The sequence below is a fragment of the Myotis myotis genome, unplaced genomic scaffold (assembly GCF_014108235.1).
Source record: "Myotis myotis isolate mMyoMyo1 unplaced genomic scaffold, mMyoMyo1.p scaffold_m19_p_5, whole genome shotgun sequence".
NCBI lineage: Eukaryota > Metazoa > Chordata > Mammalia > Chiroptera > Vespertilionidae > Myotis > Myotis myotis.
The window spans coordinates 59,123,407-59,145,518 of record NW_023416357.1 but is presented as its reverse complement, the minus strand read 5'-3'; the positions used below and the strand labels follow the sequence as shown (position 1 = coordinate 59,145,518).

The following is a 22,112-nucleotide window of genomic DNA, read 5'->3' as shown; positions in this document are numbered from 1 at the left end:
TTGAGAGAGAGAGAGAGAAAGATATGCTTTCCACTTATTTATGCATTCATTGGTTGATTCTTGTATGTGTCCTCACCCATGATCAAACCTGATACCTTGGCTTATCAGGACAACACTCTAACCAACTGAGCTTCTGGGCCAGGACAATGAGCTTGCAACTTAAATGGGAGATGAAACTTGGACATAAAAATATAGGAAGCAGCTTTTTTATTACTTATACATACATATGTCTGGCACTGAAACTATAAGGACCAATAAGATATGAACATTGACATTAAGTTGATGAGAGTTGAATAGGGGGAGACAAACATTTAAAAAGAAGTAGATTGAATAGTTAGAGGTGCCTTGATTAAAGCTTGTAAATCTAACCCAGAACAAAGTGAAGAAAATGGTAATTTTTACCTAGGAAAATTTAGAAAACTTACAGAAGATATGGCACTTTAACTAATTTATGAAGATAAGTGATTTCTCATAATGCAAGCAGACTTGGGACAAGTTTTCAACAGGAAAAGTGAGCAGTGAAAGTAGAGGCAAAATGCATAAAATATGTGGGCAAGGAGTTTTGTTATGATAGGAGTAGCATGATGGTGAAATGGGACAAGGAGATTTGAGCTTCCTAAGGGCCTAATAATGGATGGTTTTCTTTGCCATATTAATGTGAATGATGTTATCCTGTGTATACCTGGAAGTCATTGACAATAAACTTCAGGAGTAAAAGTGACCAAATATGCATATTATTTATTTATTAATTTTTCAGTTATGCATTTTAGATAGAATACCTTGAAAATAGTGTCGAAGGTGATGCAAGAGGGAAAACTGTAAAAGAATAAAGAACTTAGGACATAATTTTATTTTATTTCTACTTTTTTAAAAATTTTGTTTTATTGCTTAAGGTATTACAAAGAGTATTACATGTTTCTTTTTTTTCCCCTTGACCTTCCCCCAGCCGCCCCTACGCCCCATTGTCTTGTGTCCATTGGCTATGCTTATATGCATGCATACAAGTCCTATTTCTTCTTATTATTTTTATTTATTTTTCTTTTAAAAAAATCTTTATTGTTGAAAGTATTACATAGGTCCTCCTTTATTCCCCATTAACCTCTTCCAGCCCACTCCCATCTCTCCCCTCTTCTTATTTTTTAGGCTTTTAAGAAATTAAATCTTCATTGTACTAAGTATTACATATGTCCTCCTCCCCCCACCCTCCATTGATCCTTTATATCCTGTCCCCACCCCCACCCCAGGCCTTCACCTTCCCTGTTGTCTGTGTCCATGGGTTATACATATATGCATTGAAGTACTTTGGTTGATCTCTTTCCACCCAACCACCCTCTCCTGCCTTCCCTCTGAGATTTCCTAGTCTGTTCTTTGCTTCTATGCCTCTGGTGGGAATGCAGACTGGTGCAGCCAGTATGGAAAACAGTATGGAGTTTCCTCAAAAAATTAAAAATGAAACTCCCATTTGACCCAGTGATCCAACTTCTGGGAATATATCCTAAGAAACCTGAAACACCAATCAGAAAGCATTATGCACCCCTATGTTCATAGCAGCACAATTAACAATAGCTAAGATCCGGAAACAGCCCAAGTGCCCATCATTAAATGAGTGGATGAAAAAAGCTGTGGTACATGTATACCATGGAACACTATGCAGAAATAAAAAAGAAGAATCTCTTACCCATTGAGACCTCATAGAGGGACCTGGAGAGTATTATGCTAAGAAAAATAAGCCAGTCAGAGAAAGACAAGTCTTATATGATCTCACTCATAGGTGGAATGTAATTAACAAAATAAAGTGGTAAACAGAATTCATCCAGAAACACAGAAGCATGAAAGACAGTGAGGAATCTCTAAAAGAAGGCTGGGGGAGGGTGGGTGCGTGGAAAGAAAACATATTTAAAAAAAAAAATAAGGAAATAAAACAATGGGTGTGTGCCAAAGAATGAAGAAAGAGAAGTGGGGAAACTATGATTTTTTTTTTCAGGATGCTGGGAAAGGGAGTTGGGCCATAACTGCTTCCTTCTTGTGAAGAGCAAAATATTTGGAATTGGATGGCAAGGGGCAGGATATGGAGAAATGGGAGGAGTTGTAATTCTTTAATTGAAGCAGATCAAACTCCGTTAATTGGCCAAAGATTATTAGTTTAATCCATACACAGGAAAAAAATAACCTTGAATCTAGAAAACATTCTCTACAGCTAATAAAAACAATGTTTTAATAATATTGCTATTTGGTTGCAGGACTGTACCTGACAAACTACGTTCTCTGGCCTTGGGTTTGGCCTATATGATTGTGAGATTATTTGGTATGAACTTTTAGCAATTTATTATTGCATTGAAATGTTCATATTTTCATGTATCTATATGTTTACATGTACATTTACAATTTCAAACAGATAATAATGGCAAACAGCAAAACAAGTGAATGGGGGAGTTGCTTTGTAGAAATTAGGAGACAACACAATGTAAAAATATAATATAACCCATCCTGTCACATAAAATATGCATTAATATTATATTCAAGTAGAGGCCCAATGCACAAAAATTTCTGCACTTGGCGGGGGGGCGGGGGGGGGAATCCCTTAGCCCGACTTGTGCCTTCTCACAGTCTGGGACCCCTTGGGGGATAACCACCTGATGGCTTAGGCCTGCTCCCTGGGGGATTGGGCCTAAGCTGGCAGTCAGACATCCCTTTGGCAGCCCGGGAGGCCTCGGGGGATGTCCACTTGCCAGCAGGGAGCAGGCCTAAGCTGCAGGTGGACATCCTTAGTGCTGCTGAGGAGGCAGGAGAGGCTCCCACCACCACCGCTGTACTGGCAGCCATCAGCCTGGCTTGTGGCTGAGCAGAGCTTCCCCTGTGGGAGCACACTGACCACCAGGGGGCAGCTCCTGCATTGAGCATCTGCCCCCTGGTGGTTAGTGTGTGTCATAGTGACCAGTCATTCCCAGTCTTTCTGTTGTTAGGGTCAATTTGCATAGTACCCTTTTATTATATAGGGTATATATACCTGTCCAGCCTCGGTGAGGGGCTGATGTCTGTTTCCAGGCTGGCCACAGCCCCTTCAGGGTGGGGGTCCCCACTGGGGTGCCTGGCCAGCCTGGGTGAGGGACTGATGGCTGTTTGCTGGCTGGCCAAGCCCCCTGGCCACCCAAGCTCCCAGTGGAGGCTGGCTGGAAGCAGGTATCTGGGATTTATTTGTCTTCTATAATTGAAACTTTGTTGCCATGAGCAGAGGCCACAGCCGGCTCAGGACAGGCGGGAAGCTTGGCTTCCTCCATTCCCTGGGCAACCAAGCCTCCTACTTGCTCCAGCTCCATGGCTGCTGGCCACCATGTTGGCTGGGTTAATTTGCATATAATCACTCTGATTGGCTGGTGGGTGTGGCTTGAGGCATGGCAAAGTTATGGTCAATTAGCATCTTTGTCTTTTATTAGTGTAGATTAGAAGAGATCATCTGTTTGATCAGAAGTATGTTCATCAGGCTCATACAATTGGTTTGGTAAGCTGAAATAAAACACATAAGCATAGTAATTATCCATTGCTTTATATTTGGGAAGTCAATAACTTAGACTAGTGCTTTTAAGCATTTCATTAGCAGAGTCACTGAATCTGATATTTTTAAGGATTTGTATCCAAAGTACAAATTAGTTTTGCTGAGGATAATGTACTCTGTACTCTAGGCTTTCTTAAAATAGCAAAAACTAGCTTTCAAATCCACTTTATTACTATATTAGGATCTCTATTCAAGAAGTTGATTGAAAAAATTGGTGGGGTAAGGAAACAAGATTGGACTGAAGACTGAAAGACATGATAAATGAAGTCAAGAATGTAGAAAAATTTAAGTGTGGCTCTGATGTGGATCAGAGAAATCATTCTATAGCTACATCAGTAGGCAGGGTTAAAATTAGCTTTAATTGGGGGAAAATAGAGGATATTTTTATAGTGAACAATGGTCCACTAGACAAGGACAGGTTTGTAATGGAAGAGGGAGCATAACAAACAGCAACTGCATAGACAGAAAAGAAGCCAGTGAAACATGCATTTTTGAATGGGAGTGGGTAGGATAAGGTGATATTTCAGATATAGACCATCTCTAAATAGGGCTTTGCCATCAGAGAATTTCAGGCTGTGGATAGATATTATCTGATTTACATTTAAAATATAATTCTGCTGCTAGAGGGAGAAATAATCTACACTAATAAAAGACAAAGATGCTAATTGACCATACTGTCGCTACACCCACCAGCCAATTGGTAGAGTATGCAAATTAACCCAACAAAGATGGCCATTAAGTTTGCATACTGCAGGTGGGGCGGCACAGTGCGAGCCACTGCCCATCCGCCACCATCCGAGCCTCCCGTGTGCGGCCCGGGGTGGCGGGGCAGGACAGCATGCTCCGCCGCCCACCCCAGCGCGGGATCCAGGCCTACCATCTGCAACCCGGGGTGGTGGGGTGGGGCAGCGTGCACCACTGCCCATCCCAGCGCAGGATGCAGGCCTGTCATCTGCGACCCAGGGAGCGGGCCTAAGCCAGCAGGTGATTATCTCCCAAGGGGTCTCAGACTATGAGAGGGCACAGGTTGGGCTGAGGGACTCCCCCCCACACACCAGTGCACAAATTTTTCTGCACCGGGCCTCTAGTAATTAGAATATAAAGTAGAAAAAATGGAAATGGAGGTTCTCAATAAATATATAAATCATATTCACATTAAATTGGATTCTGGGGTTGTCGTAGAGAGAAAAATCAACACATCCAACATATGTTTGGAGTTAGTGTTACAAAGATTTATCATGGATTGGAAAATTATCGTGAGAAATAGAGGAAAAGCATAGTAGGCCTAGGATTTTTTACCTTGAGCCATTATATGCAGCATGACAGCACTCAACTGAGACCGGGATTTCTGACATTGGTTCTTAAAATCAATATTTAGTATCTATGTTTAAAATACCTTTCTCTTAAATATTTCACTCAAAAATTCACAACAATTTTGAGATGCCAACTAAATGACAACAGGCACACACCATCATGAAAAGATGCAAATCTACCAATTTTTTATACTTATAGGCAGGGGTCCTCAAACTACGGCCCACGGGCCACATGCAAATACAAATATTGTATTTGTTCCCATTTTGTTTTTTTACTTCAAAATAAGATATGTGCAGTGTGCATAGGAATTTGTTCATAGTTTTTTTTTAAGCTATAGTCCGGCCCTCCAACGGTCTGAGGGACAGTGAACTGGCCCCCTGTTTAAAAAGTTTGAGGACCCCTGCTTACAGGGATAAGGAGTTTTCAAAAACACATTGAATTTAATTATTAACAATATTATCTATAAGTAAATTTTTAGACTATTTTATGTTATTATCCAGGATCAATTCCTAGATAATTTAAAGTGTTATGTTTACAGTGATAATACATATATATATATATATTAGAGGCCCGGTGCACCAAAATTTCTACACTGGGGGGGCATTCGTCAGCCCAGCCTGTGCCTTCTCACAGTCTGGGACCCCTTGGGGGATGACCACCTGCTGGCTTAGGCCCGCTCCCCGGGGGATTGGGCCTAAGCTGGCAATCAGAGATCCCTCTGGCAGCCTGGGAGCCCTCGGGGGATGTCCACTTGCCAGCGGGAAGCAGGCCTAAACTGCAGTTGGACATCCTTAGCGCTGCTGAGGAGGCAGGAGAGGCTCCCGCCACCACCACTGTACTGGTAGCCGTCAGCCTGGCTTGTGGCTGAATAGAGTTTCCCCTGTGGGAGCACACTGACCAACAGGGGGCAGCTCCTACATTGAGTGTCTGCCCCCTGGTGGTCAGTGTGTGTCATAGTGACCAGTCATTCCCAGTTTTTCTGCTGTTAGGGTCAGTTTGCATATTACCCTTTTACTATATAGGATAGAGGCCTGGTGCATGGTGGGAGCCAGCTGGTTTGCCTGGAAGGGTGTCCCGGATCACGGTGGGGGTCCTGCTGGGGTGCCTGGGCAGGCTGGGTGAGGGGCTGATGGCTGTTTATAGCTGGTCACACCCGCTTCAGGGTGGGGTCCCCACTGGGGTGTCTGTCCAGTCTGGGTGAGGGGCTGAGGGCTGTTTTCAGGCTGGCCAAACCCCCCGGCGACTTAAGCTCCCAGCCTCTCTCTTTTTTTTTTTTTTTTTTTTCTTTTCTTATTCTGAGATTTATTTACCTTCTATAATTGAAACTTTGTTGCCTTCAGTGGAGCTGAGAGCTGGCTCCTGCTTGCTCCAGCTCCGTGGCCACGGCTGGCTGAAAGCAAGTATCTGGGGTTATTTACCTTCTATAATTGAAACTTCGTTGCCTTGAGTGGAACTCAGAGCCAGCTACGGCAGGTGGGAAGCTTGGCTTCCTCCATCACTGGAGCAACCAAGCCTCCTGCTTGCTCCAGCTCTGTGGCTTCCAGCCGCCATCTTGGTTGGATTAATTTGCATATAGTCGCTCTGATTGGCTGGTGGGTGTGGCTTAAGGCATAGTGAAGGTACGGTCAATTTGCATGTTTGTCTTTTATTATATTAGATATATGTTTAATTTTAGGATAAAAATTATACTGATACCAACCTGTAGTGTTTTTATAGAGGATTAACAATTAATGTATTTTTTATAGGGGGTATACCTGGACCAATAGTTTTTAATATGGTAGGAGAAAGTTCTTGTACCTTTCGGGATAGTGGACACTGTGGAAGCATAGGAAGTTGTTTGATCTATAACGTGAAAAAAATGGCCTACCTATATTTAGGAATGTGTAAGTAATATCTATTGAAGAAATGTAAAGAGGTAAAGTTATTTTAAAACCTTATGGTTGTTTAAAGTAAAGTACAGTAATAATAAACAATGAACAAATGGATACTTTGATGATTAAAGAAGCCTTATATTATTACATAGGAAATATTTTGGAAACTAAAGTACTATAGAATTTATGTAAACATTTGGGTCACTACATTAAATACACTGTTGTTTTATGTTATTCCTGAGTAAAGGGTGGTGATTATCAGAATTTTAATTTGGGGAGTAATTTTTCTTTTTCTTTTTTTTTTTAATATATTTTATTGATTTTTTACAGAGAGGAAGGGAGAGAGATAGAGAGTTAGAAACATCAGTGAGAGAGAAGCATCGATCAGCTGCCTCTTGCACATCCCCTACTGGGGATGTGCCCACAACCAAGGTACATGCCCTTGACCGGAATCGAACCTGGGACCCTTCAGTCCGCAGGCCAACGCTCTATCCACTGAGCCAAATGGATCAGGGCTGGGGAGTAATTTTGCCTGCATACACATCTAACCAAGTTATTTGACCTTGTGACCCTTTCCCTTTCCACAGTAAAAGATTGTCTGATTAAAAAATATTTTTTTTGGCACTACTAAAGAGCATCAATGTACTCTTACCCCACTTAAATGTAAATTTCATATTGTCTCATGCTCAATGACATAACAGTGCTTGGCACATAGCAAGCACTCAGTAATGATTGAACAAATAAGAGATATAGGGAATTGAGATCCTATGGTGGTGTGAGCTATGGGCAAAATGTTGGGAAAGTCTGGATATGCTTGTATTACTTTGGAAACTTCACTAGATCTTCCTGTATTTCAATGTTTTCATTTGTAAAAGGAGGGTTTAGACTACATAATTTCTGAAGTCTTAATCATTATTAACATTGAATGATTTTAATGTATACTAGTAGATGCTGTAGGTGTGATAAATATTTTAAAGTGCTTTTGTGTTTTGTGATTTTACTAAGTGAGTTCAGCAATTCAAAGAACCACGTAATGATAGACTATAATATTTAACAGGAACAATGATCTGTTTGATAAACAGTATACAGTAATACCTTCTAATTCAGAAATTAATTTTCCAGCAAACTTAGTCAACACTTAACCTGAATAAAGTAAAATTTAAGAAAAACCTTAAAAAGTAAAAATGACATTTAAGGAGTCAAAATAATTTTTCCAGAGATAATTCAACAAAACCATTAAGGAAGTCCTCTTAAAATACTGCTCAGCCTTTTAATTTTCATTTTAGATAAAACTGTAACATGCTTAACTATTTTAAAACATAGCACATAATTGAGAAAGTTGATAAACTGCTATAGATCCTGCTAAGGAGCTACTAAAATGAGATAACAATAATAAAGAACATAGGAAATTACAGTAAGAAACAGAAAACACAGGAAACTGTAATAGAAATATACATTTGTGGCAATTTCATTGTAAACTAGTACATTTTAAAGTGTATTCCATGAGTCATTTGAAAAACTTGGAGTGCTTGCTAAAAATGTAAGTCATAAAACCTTGAATTTGGATACCAGAATTAGTGGTAGACATGTACATTTTTAATAAAGCACCTCAGGTTATTTTAACCACAGTAAATTTGGAAGACAAGTAAGAGATTCTAGGGCTACACTGTCCATATGGTATGTTTTAACCACATATAGCTATTTAAATGTAATAGAATTAAATGCAATTAAAAATTCAGTTTCACAGTAACAATAGCTAAATTATACGTGCTTAACGGTCACATTTGACTGCTCTATTGGACAGTGTGGATGTAGAACACTACACAAGAAGTTCTATGTACGCTGCTACTACAGATCAAGGCTTATTCAAAAGGGATCCATGAGCCCTAGAAGCCCACACTGAAATTAAGTAGATTTTTTAATCCTAAAATTCTATTTTTGTACATTTCATGTCCAAACAAATTTCCCCTGTGGAGGAAGACTGTGGCATTCATCATCTCAAATGTTTTATTACTCAAAAAAGTTGGTAAAATTTTTATCCTATCAATCTATCAGTTCCCTTTGGCAGCAAGAAAATTCTTCTGATCATTGGAATGACTTATTACATACTTTTTACCTCAAATGAAGGATTCCCATCAGCTTTCTCCCTTTTGATAAAAAAAAAAAACTAGAGGCCCGGTACATGAAATTGAAATTCGTGCATGGGGTGGGGGGTGTCTCAGCCCAGCCTGCACCCTCTCCAATCTGGGAACCCTAGGAGGATATCCAACTGCCAGTTTAGACTTGATCCCTGTGGGGATCCCTGGCTTCTAACTGCTCACCTGTCTGCCTGCCTGCCTGATCGCTCCTAACGGCCTCTGCCTGCCTGCCTGGTTGCAGCCTAACTGCTTCCCCATGCCAGCCTGATCGCAGCCCTAACTGCTTGCTCCCCTGCCAGCCTGATCGCCCCTAACCACCTCTGTATCGGCCCCTGCCACCATGGCTTTGTTCAGAAGGAAGTCTGATGTCCATCGACCTGGTCTAATTAGCATATTATCCTTTTATTAGTATAGATTACATAACATCCCTAATTTGTTTTATGTTTTTATTTATTTTTAGACAGAGAGGGAGGGAGAGGGAGAGAGAGAGTTAGAGAGAAACATCAATGATAAGAGAGAATCATCAATCAGCTACCTCCTGCATACCCCTACCAGGGGATTGAGCCTGCAACCCAACAATGTGCCCTAATTGGGAGTCTAACCAGTGCCGCCTTATTCCTGGGTCAATGCTCAAATACTGAGTCATTCCCTCTGGGTGTCAGCTCTTTCTTTAATTGCACTAGAGAGATGATTTATGTCTTTTGCAATATTTCTTATTTTAAATCACCATGTTTATTTTGTTTATTTTTTTGGTGGAATTTTTATTGAAATATGTATTTACACACACACACACATATTCAGTAAAGAACACAAATTATAAATGTATAACTCAACATATTTTTATAAAGTGAAAATACCTGTAATTAACATTCATACAAAGAAATACAATATATTAGAATTAATAAGTAAAGTTAGTAAGGTTTCTTATTATACGTCAATATACAAATATCAATTGTGTGTCTACATACCAGGCACAACCAAATACGAAAATAATATAACATAAAAAATGTAGTACCAAGAATAAAAGAATCTATTGAAAATTGTATAAAACCTCTATAATGATGACTACAAATTTTATTTAAGAGACATTAAAATGTAAATAAATGAAAAAAATGGATATGTTTATAGATAGGAAGATTTGAAAATGCTACTTCTAAATTATAGCATTGAGTGATCACAAACAACATCTCAGAACATATATATTTTTTTAATTCACTAGGGAATTGGAATTCATATAAAAGCCAAAGATCCAAGAATTATCAAGAGAATCTTAAAGATGAAACAAAATTGAAGGATAGAGATACTATCAGATATCAAAACCTATTATCAAGCTATAATTAATACAGTAGGATATTAATGCAAGTGTCATCGCACTGACCAATAGAACAGAATAGAGAATCCAGAAACAAACCCACACATGCACACTCAACTGATTTATGGCAAAGAACGAAGACACTGCAATGATAAAAGACAGTCTTCAAATAAAGGCTAATGGCTCATTTTATATATTCATATCTAAAAATATATCTTGATCCCTACCTCGAATTGTATACAAAAATCAATTCTAAATTTATTGTAGATCTAAATGTAAAAGATAAAACAATAAAGCCTTTTGAGAAAAACAGGAGACTATCTCCATGGCCTTAAAGTAGGAAGAGATTTCATAAACAGGATACAAAGAGCACTTGCCATAAAAGAAAAATCAGACTATATGAAAAACTATTAAATTCTGAACAAAAGCAAAGTTAAGACAGAAAAGAGAGCTGCAGTGAAGACGATAATGGGAAAGGTAAAAAAGGTGAAAAAGAACTAATGTCCAAAATATATAAAGAACTCCCACAAACAAGTAATACGCAAAGGAGAGATATCTTAATAGAAAAGTGGACTGCTGGAAGCAAATTCCAGTAGTTAGCAAAATAAATGCAAGAAGTTCATCAGAAGACTGATGGATACCTTCAGCAGGGCTGAAAATCTGCATATTATTACCTGCTGCTGGAACAGCCAAAGGCAGTTCCCTCAACCTGATGGTCCTTTATTGTTTACCAGGCCTTACCTTTGATATGTATATCTGCTTTGCTAATGGGCAAAATGTGGGAATAAAAAGCCATGGCTCCAGAGATTCAGAGAGCCCACTTCACTAGAAAGTGGAGTCTCCCCTTGCTCCCCCATGCCTCCCAAATTTATATTTCTTGTCTAGTCTCTCAATTCATTTATGCACAGCCCTTCTCCAGATTCCTGAACCCTTAATGCGGAAAGACCCTAGCAGTGGGACAAAAGACTAGAAAGAATTTTCACATAAGTGAACAATCAAATAGCCAATAAACAATGGAATAGATAATAAATTATGATAAAATCAACAAGAGAATTATACAACAATGAAAAAGGAAAGCACACAACTACATAAAATATGAATGAATCACACAAACATAATGTTATAAGAAACCGGACATAAATGCATATGCATTGTATGATTCCACTTGCATAATTTTGACTTGCTATAAAATATTTCTAAAGCAAACAAAAATTAAACTTTTTGGGTTAGTGAATGTGAAGAAGCAAAAAGAAAGCTACTGGGGTGTAGACAGTGTTTTGTTTTGTTTTGTCCTGGCTATCGTGTGTTTGGTTTGTGAAGAATGTATCAAGCAGCAATGTAAAAAAAAATTGAGATTTTTTTTTTGTAATTAATATACAATTACCTAATATGGATCGTAAGTGTTTGGTTTGATGGCTTTTTGGTAATTGAATGCACCTGTGGAACCAGCACCAAAACAAGCTATAGAAATTTCTCCTGTGCCCTTTTCCAAGCAATTTCCCTCCTCCACAGATAAGCCTCTTTCATATTTCTATTACAATATGTTGGTTTTGCCTATTCTATAAATTTATATATAGAAATTTTATATAATATATACTGGTGTGTTTTCTTATCATTTGTTTTTGTTTGTCTTGCTTAATGTTATGCTTTTGGGAGATTCATTCGTGTTATTCTATAGCAGTAGTTTGTGCTTCTAAATTTAAAAAAATTTTTTTGTGCACGTACTGTATGTTATCTGTTCTCGTTCATGTACATTTGGGTTGTTTATGGTGTTTGGCTATGGTATTTAAATGTATGAAATATTGTGTCATTATAAATGTCATATACTCATTAATTTTTTCTATTTTATCTTTTGAAGCCACTATTATTAATATTGCTAGATAATTGATATTGTTGCTCTGAAATATTTTTTTAAATATATTTTTATTGATTTTAGAGAGGAAGGGACAGGGAGAGATAGAAATATCAATGTTGAGAAAGAATCACCGATTGGCTGCCTCCAACGCCCCCCACTGGAGATCGAGCCCGCAACCCCGGGCATGTGCCCTTGACTGGAATCGAACCTGGGACCCTTCAGTCTGTAGGCTGATGCTCTACCCGCTGAGCCAAACCAGCCTGGACAATATTTTTTACTTTAATCAACATGTTTATTTTCACCCAAAGTTCAACTACTTTTAAGTCATACTTGTACTATATTAACTTTCTGGAACTTGAAACATGAAAATGACTTTAAAAACACTATACAATCAATTAATATTTCTAAAATACTTCTGTTTATATTTGGAAAATCATAATATTTCAAGAAGAGTAAAGCTTTATGAAATGACTTAAACATGTTCCAGTTCTTATTACTAACTAGAGGCCTGGTGCATGGATTCGTGCACGGGTTGCGTCCAGCCAGCCCCACCCCTGATCAGGGTTGGGGGGGCGATCAGAGGTGGGGTCACCTGGGTGGAGGGGCTGTGGGCGATTTGCCAGCCAGCCTCGCTCCCTGGTCAAACTCCAGATTGAACTCCCTGTCGAACTTCTGGTGGAGGGGACACTTTGCATATTAGCCTTTTAATATATAGGATTAAGTTTTGAAGGTAGAAATCTATTTTTGTTTTTACATTCTGTAAAATAATAGCACATGCTGCATTTTTCTAATACTCTATGTTTAAGAAATTAAAAGGTTTTGTAGCCCTAGCTGGTTTGGCTCAGTGGATAGTGTGTTGGCCTGTGAATCAAAAGGTTCCGGGTTTTATCCCGGTCAAGGGTATGTACCCTGGTTGGGGCACATGCAGGAGGCAACCAATCAATGTGTTTCTCTCATATCAATATTTCTCTCTGTCTTTCCCTCTTTCTTCCACTCTCTCTGAAAATCAATGGAAAAATATCCTTGGGTGAGAATTTAAAAAAAGAAAAAAGTTTGTGTAAACATTTTTAAAATCTCCTTTAAATAACTTGATATGTTTATGACATTAATTACATTTTACATATGGGAAATTAGTACCTTTAAAGATAAAATATACTGACCTTTTCTTTGGTGAATGACAGTCTTTCTGTAAACATTTTGCTTTAAATAAATTGACATATCTGATGGTTGTATTTTTTTTTTAATTTAGGTTTTTTTTGCAAACTATCCACCATCTTCTTCACTTCTATTGCATTTAGCCTACACAAACGTTTACTAAAGGAAAACACTGATATCCTCACTACAACTGCAAAGAATCCAAAAGAAGAACAAAAAGAACAACAAAAAGAACAAAAGAAAAAAGAAAAAAAGAAAAAAGAAAAAAAGAAAAAAGAAAAGAAAGCTGATTTATAACTGGATCGTCATTGTGTAAGAATTATGCATTGTCAGCCTATCAGTGGAATGTTATATTAATATTTATGTATGTTATATATTTATTGTATATTTATTATATTTATTTATGCTATGTTTATTATATTAATATTTATTTAATATTAATACATTTAAATTTTAAAATAATTATAATATAATTATTTTTAATAAATGACTGATCCTTATGATCCTGTTATATTTTTAGTACAAATATAAAATATAGTCTGTGTTTTCAATTTTTAAAATATATTCTGATACACAATATTTTCTTTCTTTTTTTAAAAAATATATTTTATTGACTTTTTACAGAGAGGAAGGGAGAGAGATTGAGAGTTAGAAACATCAATGAGAGAGAAACATTGATCAGCTGCCTCCTGCACATCTCCCACTGGAGATGTGCCCGCAAGCAAGGTACATGCCCTTGACCAGAATCGAACCTGGGACCTTTCAGTCCGCAGGCCGATGCTCTATCCACTGAGCTAAATGGGTTTCGGCCACAATTAATATTTTCAATAGAATGATAATACTTTGAAGAAATGGATGAAGTGGAAGTGGGAAATTACTCAAGTTAATTCTGAGCATTTAATAATACTTGTACTATATTAACTTTCTGGAATTTGAAACATAAAAATGACTTTCAAAACACTATACAATCAATTAACTCAAGTTAATTCAAGTTACATATTAGTTATTGGCCTTTGGTTATATTGGATTACTTAGGTTGTATATGCTTTCTTTTTGTTGTTTTTTATTTGCACTGTGGATTTTTATTTCTCAATAAGTTTTCAAAATAAAATTAAATTTGTCAGTCCAATTCATATAATAAGAATTTAAATTGAAGTTATAATTATTTTTAAAAAATATTTTAAACTTTTAAAAATTAACATTTTACTTAACTTTTATTTGATCATGGAAAGGTTTTCTTAGAAAATTTCTCTGGTCAATTGGCCAGTTTACAATACATATTTTTCATGGTCCTAAAAATTCAGTTTGATCCATAATACCTCTCTATTTTTACCTTCACTTGAATTGTATTGATAAAAACTACCTGATACCTGACTTGATATCCATTTTTGTGCTTTTGTATTTCATTTTGTGATTAATAATTATTTCATGTGAAGAAACATTCAAATTTGTATGTAGAAAGCATGTCAACCATTTTTGCAATTTTTCTTTTTTTTTAATATATTTTATTGATTTTTTTTACAGAGAGGAAGAGAGATAGAGAGTTAGAAACATCAATGAGAAAGAAACATCGATCAGCTGCCTCCTGCACATCTCCTACTGGGGATGTGCCCGCAACCCAGGTACATGCCCCTGACCGGAATTGAACCTGGGACCCTTCAGTCCGCAGGCTGACGCTCCATCCACTGAGTCAAACCGGTTTTGGCAATTTTTGCAATTTTTCTTAAGCTTAAATGTGTCAATAAAATGTTTTTGTTATAATTACTTCATGTATCTTTGAACATCCATGCAAATTATTTAGCAATTTTCCAAATATTGGAATGAAAATCAGATTGTTATAAAACAAAAACTTCTTTACAATTGTTTTTATTCTCTTGGGAGAAAGAACAACTGATAACATTTCTCCTTTGTTATTCATATTAGTCAATGATTTAGTGTGTAAGAGTAGACATTGTTTTATTTGAGGTCATATATGGCAGAAAGAAATGTGAAGCAAGGAGTATTCATATCATACTATATACGTTTCTTCCTTAACTGTGACATGCATTTATAAAAATTGATAAATTAGTCTATGTGAAACTCTATTTAACTGCTTGGCTCTTCTCTATTTGAACCAGCAGGATTGCTGAACATCTGAGGATCAGAGCGTGAAAACAGGAGTTTTTCCTTCAAAGATTCTATAAAATGTGTTGCTGTACTTCACATTCATAAAGAAAAATCAGACATAATGTTTACCTAAGCAGTATCTATAGAAATCTTTCTTTTCAGAATAAAGTACTTTCTTGTGAAACATTTCTAATATGTTTTTAATGTATATAGGATTTTCAATATTAGCTTGCAATATAGATACTTGTAAGAGAATTAAAGTTTAATTGTTTTGGGTTACTTATATCCTTTCTTAACATTCTACTGTCTAAAGTAGTATTTTATAATTTATATAATTAAAAAATAAGGTAAAGCAATAACATTCAGATCCATTTTGAAGGTACTGGTAATGTGTATGTATGTATGTATAAATGTATCTCATCATAGAATTGATGAGAGTTTATTTGTACTCTTCAAATAGCATTGTTTAAAAAAAAAAAAAGCCAGCAAAGGTATAATCAAAATTATAATAATTTGAGGAGTAGCATTAAGACTTTAAATTTGAATATAACGTTCTGCTACAATAGAGCATACAACAGTTCATATGTCAGAAACTAGTTCATAGAGGATTAGTAAATAGAGAAATGATGTAAATATAACTCAGACATTCCATTCATTAATACCAATTTAGTGGCTTTTGAAACAATCAGGGGAAGTTTTATCACTATTAAAGAGAAGACCTTAGCAATAAATTATGTCTTAAGAAAGAAACAGCTAAAAATTCTACAGAAGTACTCGGTACTTTTAGAGTCAGTTTTGAATGATTTAATGTTATCAAGAATCTTTGTGTTTTCTACAATGTTAATGCACTTAGTGAAGCTGCAAGTACCAATGAAGAAGCTGCAAATATGTCTAAATATCATATTTTTAATTTGTGATAAAATATCACTATTGAGAATTCATGCCCTCAGGGAGCTGCATGTCAAAGGAGGAAGGTGAGCTCCACCATTTAAAAACATAATTGATTAACTATGGTAGTCAATTTAAACCTACAATTGATTGACTATGCTGGGTGAAAATACTAGTGGGAATTTAGCTGTACTAAGATTGATTAAGACTGATTGTTTTTGTCAGGAAGGGTTACAAAGTTGCATAGGCTTCTGAGTGGTTTGCTTCTGCAATATTTTCTTCCTAAACCTAGTTATTTTTGGTGCTTGAGTTTAATCTAAAAGGGACACTTTAAAGGAATTGGTATATAATATGATAGCAGAAATGCTTATATTTTAGAATTGATGAGAGTTTATTTGTACTCTTCAATTAGTATTTTCTCCAAAGTTGTGGGATAATTTATATGAAAATCTAGTTCCTCAAACTTTTCCTTTTCGGGATTCTTTTTTTATATTGGATTGAATGTTTTCTGCTTTAAATGAAGCATGTAATCTTTCTTATGTAGAATAGAAAAAGTGTCAAGTTTTGATTTACTAATGGCATATATCTCCTTTTGCACTGTCTACTCTAATTTTTCCTGTTTTATTAAGATATAATTGACATACAGCACTATGTAAGTTTAAGGTGTACAGCATAATGACTTAACTTACATATGTTGTGAAATGATTACTACAATAAGTTTAGTTAGAAGCCATCATTTCATATAAATAAAAAAGAAAAAGAAGAAAATCTATGTGTATTACCTTGTGATGAGAATCCTTAGGATCGCCTCTCTTAACTTTCAGTTACATCATACAGCAGTGTTAATTATAGTCATCATGTTGTACATTACATCACCAGTCCTTATCCTATATAATAAAATGCTAATATGCAAATAGACCGAACGGCAGAACAACCGGTCGCTATGATGCACACTGACTACTAGGGGGAAAACACTCAATGCAGGAGCTGTGCCTTGGTGGTCAGTGTGCTCCCACAGGGGGAGTGCCTCTCAGCCAGAAGCCGGGCTCACAACTGGCGAACACAGCAATGGTGGCGGGAGCTTCTCCCACCTCTGCGGCAGCGCTAAGGATGTCCAACTGATGGGGAGCGGGCCTAAGCTATCAATCAGACATCCCCCGAGGGCTCTCAGACTGCGAGAGGGTGCAGGCTGGGCTGAGGGACAACCCCACCCCCACCCCCAGTGCATGAATTTCATGCACCGTGCCTCTAGTTTATTTTATATCAGAAGTTTGTATATTTGAACACCTTCATCCAATTCGTCCACCCTCAAAACCATGCCTCTGATAACCACAAATCTGATCTCTTTTTTTTTAAAATATATTTTATTGATTTTTTACAGAGAGGAAGGGAGAGAGATAGAGAGTTAGAAACACTGATGAAAGAAACATTGATCAGCTGACTCCTGCACATCTCCTATTGGGGATGTGCCCGCAACCCAGGTACATGCCCTTGACCGGAATCGAACCTGGGACCTTTCAGTCCGCAGGCCGACGCTCTCTCCACTGAGCCAAACCGGTTTCGGCATGATCTCTTTTTCTATTAGTTTGGGTTTAATGTTTGTTTTGTTTTATTCCACATATAAATGAGATCATACAGTATTTATCTTTCTCTGTCTGACTTATTTCACTGAGCATAATGCCCTCAAGGTGTCCTAATTGTTTGTTTGTCCATCTGTATATCAAGGCCAGGTGATAAATGGAATGATGACATTTAAGTGCACTTAACGTGGATGGAGTGCAAGGAACTCTGAACTGTGCATGGGATAAACTTTACCATATGTGTCTCTGCACTACTCATAGTTTATCAGTTTTCACTGTTCTAGTACATGCCCAGAGCATCCTACCACAGGCTCCTCTGACTTCCCATCTTAGAGATTTCTTTCAGCCTATGAGTCAGGGAAGGCAATAGTTTCAAAGAAGTAATGCCTCCAGGAGTTGCCCTCAGGCTTAAGGGAGTTGGGGAATAAATGTGAAATATTTCTTGCCCCTCAGGCAAGACCATGTTTCACCTGGTCTCCCAGAGGAGTGATAATCTGTGCATTGGTGCACCATCTATTGGCCTCTTTGCATCATTCCCTGTCATATTTTTCATTTCTCCTCTGGTGCGGTGCCTTTACTTCCCAAATAAACCACTTGCTCTCCTTGTCTTGGGTTGTGCTTCTAGGGGAATGCAGCCTCAGAGAAGTATGATAAAGTCTCGTTTTTTTAGTGTTCATCTGTTTCTTCAACCTCCTGTAATTTCTGCTTTACAAAAGCAGTTATGTGTTTCTGGTACTATAAATGTTAATAACTCTATAGTCCTTTGAATGCTTTTTGTTCTGAAATTTTCCTTGTCAAATATTAAAATGTTGTAACCCCTTCTTCTCTTTTTAGTTGTATTTTCTTGTATATCTAAGCTTACTATTTTATTTTGACATTTTCTTAGTCTCTTTATTTTATTTTTACAATATATAAAATAAATCTATTACCAGATTGTAGATACAAAATAATTATCCATTTACATGCAATAAACATTAATATTTCAGAAAACAATTTTAAATATATTACATGCAATAAACATTAATATTTCAAGAAAAAAAAAAGATTTCAAACATATTACCACCAAGACTGTACTCACATAGTATAATATCACAAAAATTGTAGGAAATACTAACAATCTGCAAGTAATAGGATTATTTCTATTATATTCTAAAACTGTGGTCAGCAAACCGCAGCTTCGCGAGCCACAGGCAGCTCTTTGGCCCTTTGAGTGCGGCTCTTCCACAAAATACCACATGCGGGCATGCACATACAGTGTGATTGAAACTTCATGGCCCATGCGCAGAAGTAGGTATTTTGTGGAAGAGCCACACTCAAGGGGCCAAAGAGCCACATGTGCCTCGCGAGCCGTGGTTTGCCGAGCTGCAGTTTGTCGACCACTGTTCTAAAACATTCTTTTCCTCTTGCTCTATTTTTGTTCGTCAGTTTATGTTGTTCATTATATTCCACAAATGAGTGAGATCATGTGATATTTATCTTTCTCTGACTGGCTTATTTTGCTTAGCATAATGCTCTCTATCCATGCTGTTGCAAATGGTTAAGAGTTTCTTCTTTTTTATAGCAGTGTAGTATTCCATGTGTAGATCTGCCACTGTTCTTTAATCCACTCATCTGCTGATAGGTACTTAGGTTGTTTCCAAATCTTAGCTATTGTAAATTGTGCTGCTATGAACATAGGGGTGCATATATCCTTTCTGATTGGTGTTTCTGATTCCCTGGGATATATTCCTAGAAGTGGGATTACTGGGTCAAATGGGAGTTCCACTTTTAATTTTTTGAGGAATCTCCATACTGTTTCCACAGTGGTTGCACCAGTCTGCATTCCCACCAGCAATGCATGAAGGTTCCTTTTTCTGCACATCCTCGCCAACATTTGTCCTGAATCATTTTTTATAAAAATCCGTTTCTTAAACAAAGCATAGTATTGATTTGTGTTTTGTTCATCAATCTGCCTGCACATGCAATGAGAAATATTTTATATCTCCTCCATTGTAAAATGATTTTAGAAGTACAGTATAAGAGGCCAGAAGGAATTGTGAACCAAGAAAAATGTGGCTCAATCTGAGCAAACTTGACTGATTGAAAAGGTATATACATAATGATATTGATACAAGTGCAAGACAACTTTTTCTATCACATAATATTCTTTGCTTTAAATTCTCTCTTGTCTCACAATATCTTACAATAACATAGCTTTACTAGTATTTTTATTTGCCTGGAATAACTTTCCCACATATTTTAATTTTAAATTTTCCTGTGTCTTTATATTTTAATTACATGTTTCCATCCAATGCGATAACATCTGTATTTTAAATGGCAATATTAAGGCAGATACCGTAACATAATTATTGATATAGTTTTTAATAATGCCTACTATCTTGCTTTTGCTTTTTATTTTTCCTGAATTTCTATTCTTTTTTTAATCTTAAAGTAAAATGTTGGCTTATCAGTGATTCTCAACATGTGAGTCGCGACTCCTTTGGCAGTCGAACGACCCTTTCACAGGGGTCACCTAAGACCATCCTGCATATCAAATATTTACATTATGATTCATAACAGTAGCAACATTACAGTTATGAAGTAGCAACAAAAATAATTTTATGGTTGGGTCACAACATGAGGAACTGTATTTAAAGGGCCAGAAGGTTGAGAACCACTGGCTTAGGTTTTACCAGCATTGTGTATAGTGTATAGACACATTGGTGCTCATGCCCAAAGCTCTATATAGGGTAACCCCCACTTGCTTGCAAACATTTGCCCCTTGACTACCCTTGGGGCCTAAGAGTGTGCATAGTCGGTGTGGTATGACCTCCAGATGGTAGATATAGGAAAAAGGAAGAGGCCAGGTGGGTTGAGGAAGTAGGCTTAGGGCTGCTGAATCAAGAAACTTTCAAGTTCTGGGAAGTCCTGGTATATTCCCTTGGCCTCATGGACTCCTCACCTAGTGGGAAGGGGAGAAGCTGGAATATAGCTAGAGTAAGTGAGGACTCATAAAGCAGAGACCCTTAAGACAAGGATACTTGCTGCCTTGGTTTAGGACAATACTGAATATATTAATAGACATAAATATTAAAACTTCTAAAACTCAGGCAGCAAAACACAACCCCCTAATCTATAATAATAAAAGTGTAATATGCTAATTGGACTGGACAGCTGAACAGCCTTCTGGACATCCTTCCGGATGATCTTGATGAAGCCAGGGCTGGGAGGGCTGAGCCCCTTGCACAGATTTTGTTCATCGGGCCTCTAGTATTAAATAATAGAAATAGAAAAGACATCTTCATGGGTTTGAATTTTTAGATCATTTAAAACATTTTTTATTGTAGTAAAGTATACACAACATAAAGTTTATCATTTTCACTGTTTTTAAGTGTTCACTGGTATTAAATACATTCACATCATGCAGTCATCACCAGCATCCATCTCTGTAACTGTTTTCATCTTTAAAATTGGAACTCTATACTTATCCTATATAATAAAAAGCTAATATGCAAATCAACCGAACAGCGGAAGGACTGGTTGCTATGATGAGCACTGACCACCAAGGGGCAGATACTTAATGCAGGAGTTGCCCCTGGTGGTCAGTGTGCTCCCACAGGGGGAGTACTGCTCAACCAGAAGCCCTGAGCCGGGCTCATGGCTGGTGAGCACAGCGGTGGTGGCAGGAGTCCCTCCTGCCTCCGCAGCAGTGCTAAGGATGTCCAACTGCCAGCTTCGAACATCCCCCAAGGGCTCCTGGTCTGCAAGAGGGCACAAGCCAGGCTGAGGGACACGCTCCTCCCCCCCCCCCCCACCAAGTGCATGAATTTTGTGTACTGGGCCTCTAATAGAAAAATAATGAGCATTTTATAGAGGAGGAAACACAACTACTCAATAATCATATGAAAAGATGTTTGACCTAATTAAGTAAGCATGAAAATACAAATTGAGAAAGACACAATTTAGCTCTCATTAGAATTGCAAAAATTAAAAAGGCCTGACAATATTTCCTGTAAAGGATTTGGCCAAACAGGGCTCTCTTAGACTGCTGGCAAAAGTGGAAAATGGTGCAAGCATTATGGATAGGCATTTAGTTTTATCTTCTAAATTGAAAGTATATACCCTGTAGCTCAGAGATTTCATTCCTAGGAATATATATCTTAGAGAATTCTTACAAATGTCCAAAAAGAGAAATGTTTGACATGTTTATAGAAGCCTTGGTTTGTATTAAGAAATAAAGGAAACAATATAAATATTAATAAGATAATGTACACATACAATGTGTTATATTTTTGTAATGGAAACCATACTCTATGAAAGGGAATAAAATTGATGTATAGCTATCAAAATAAATAAATCTT

The 22,112-nt window shown here is 37.2% G+C and overlaps 1 protein-coding gene across 1 annotated transcript in view; it reads left to right on the top strand.

Moving 5' to 3' along the window:
• Nucleotides 1–18,442, top strand: part of SLCO6A1 (solute carrier organic anion transporter family member 6A1) — an 89,993-nt gene extending 71,551 nt beyond the window's left edge. The window contains exons 11-14 of the mRNA XM_036308715.1: nucleotides 2,241–2,305; nucleotides 6,613–6,750; nucleotides 13,293–13,390; nucleotides 18,398–18,442. Coding sequence (XP_036164608.1) covers nucleotides 2,241–2,305; nucleotides 6,613–6,750; nucleotides 13,293–13,390; nucleotides 18,398–18,442 — 346 coding nt within the window. The remainder of the gene's footprint in view (nucleotides 1–2,240; nucleotides 2,306–6,612; nucleotides 6,751–13,292; nucleotides 13,391–18,397) is intronic.
• Nucleotides 18,443–22,112: the final 3,670 nt, after the last annotated feature.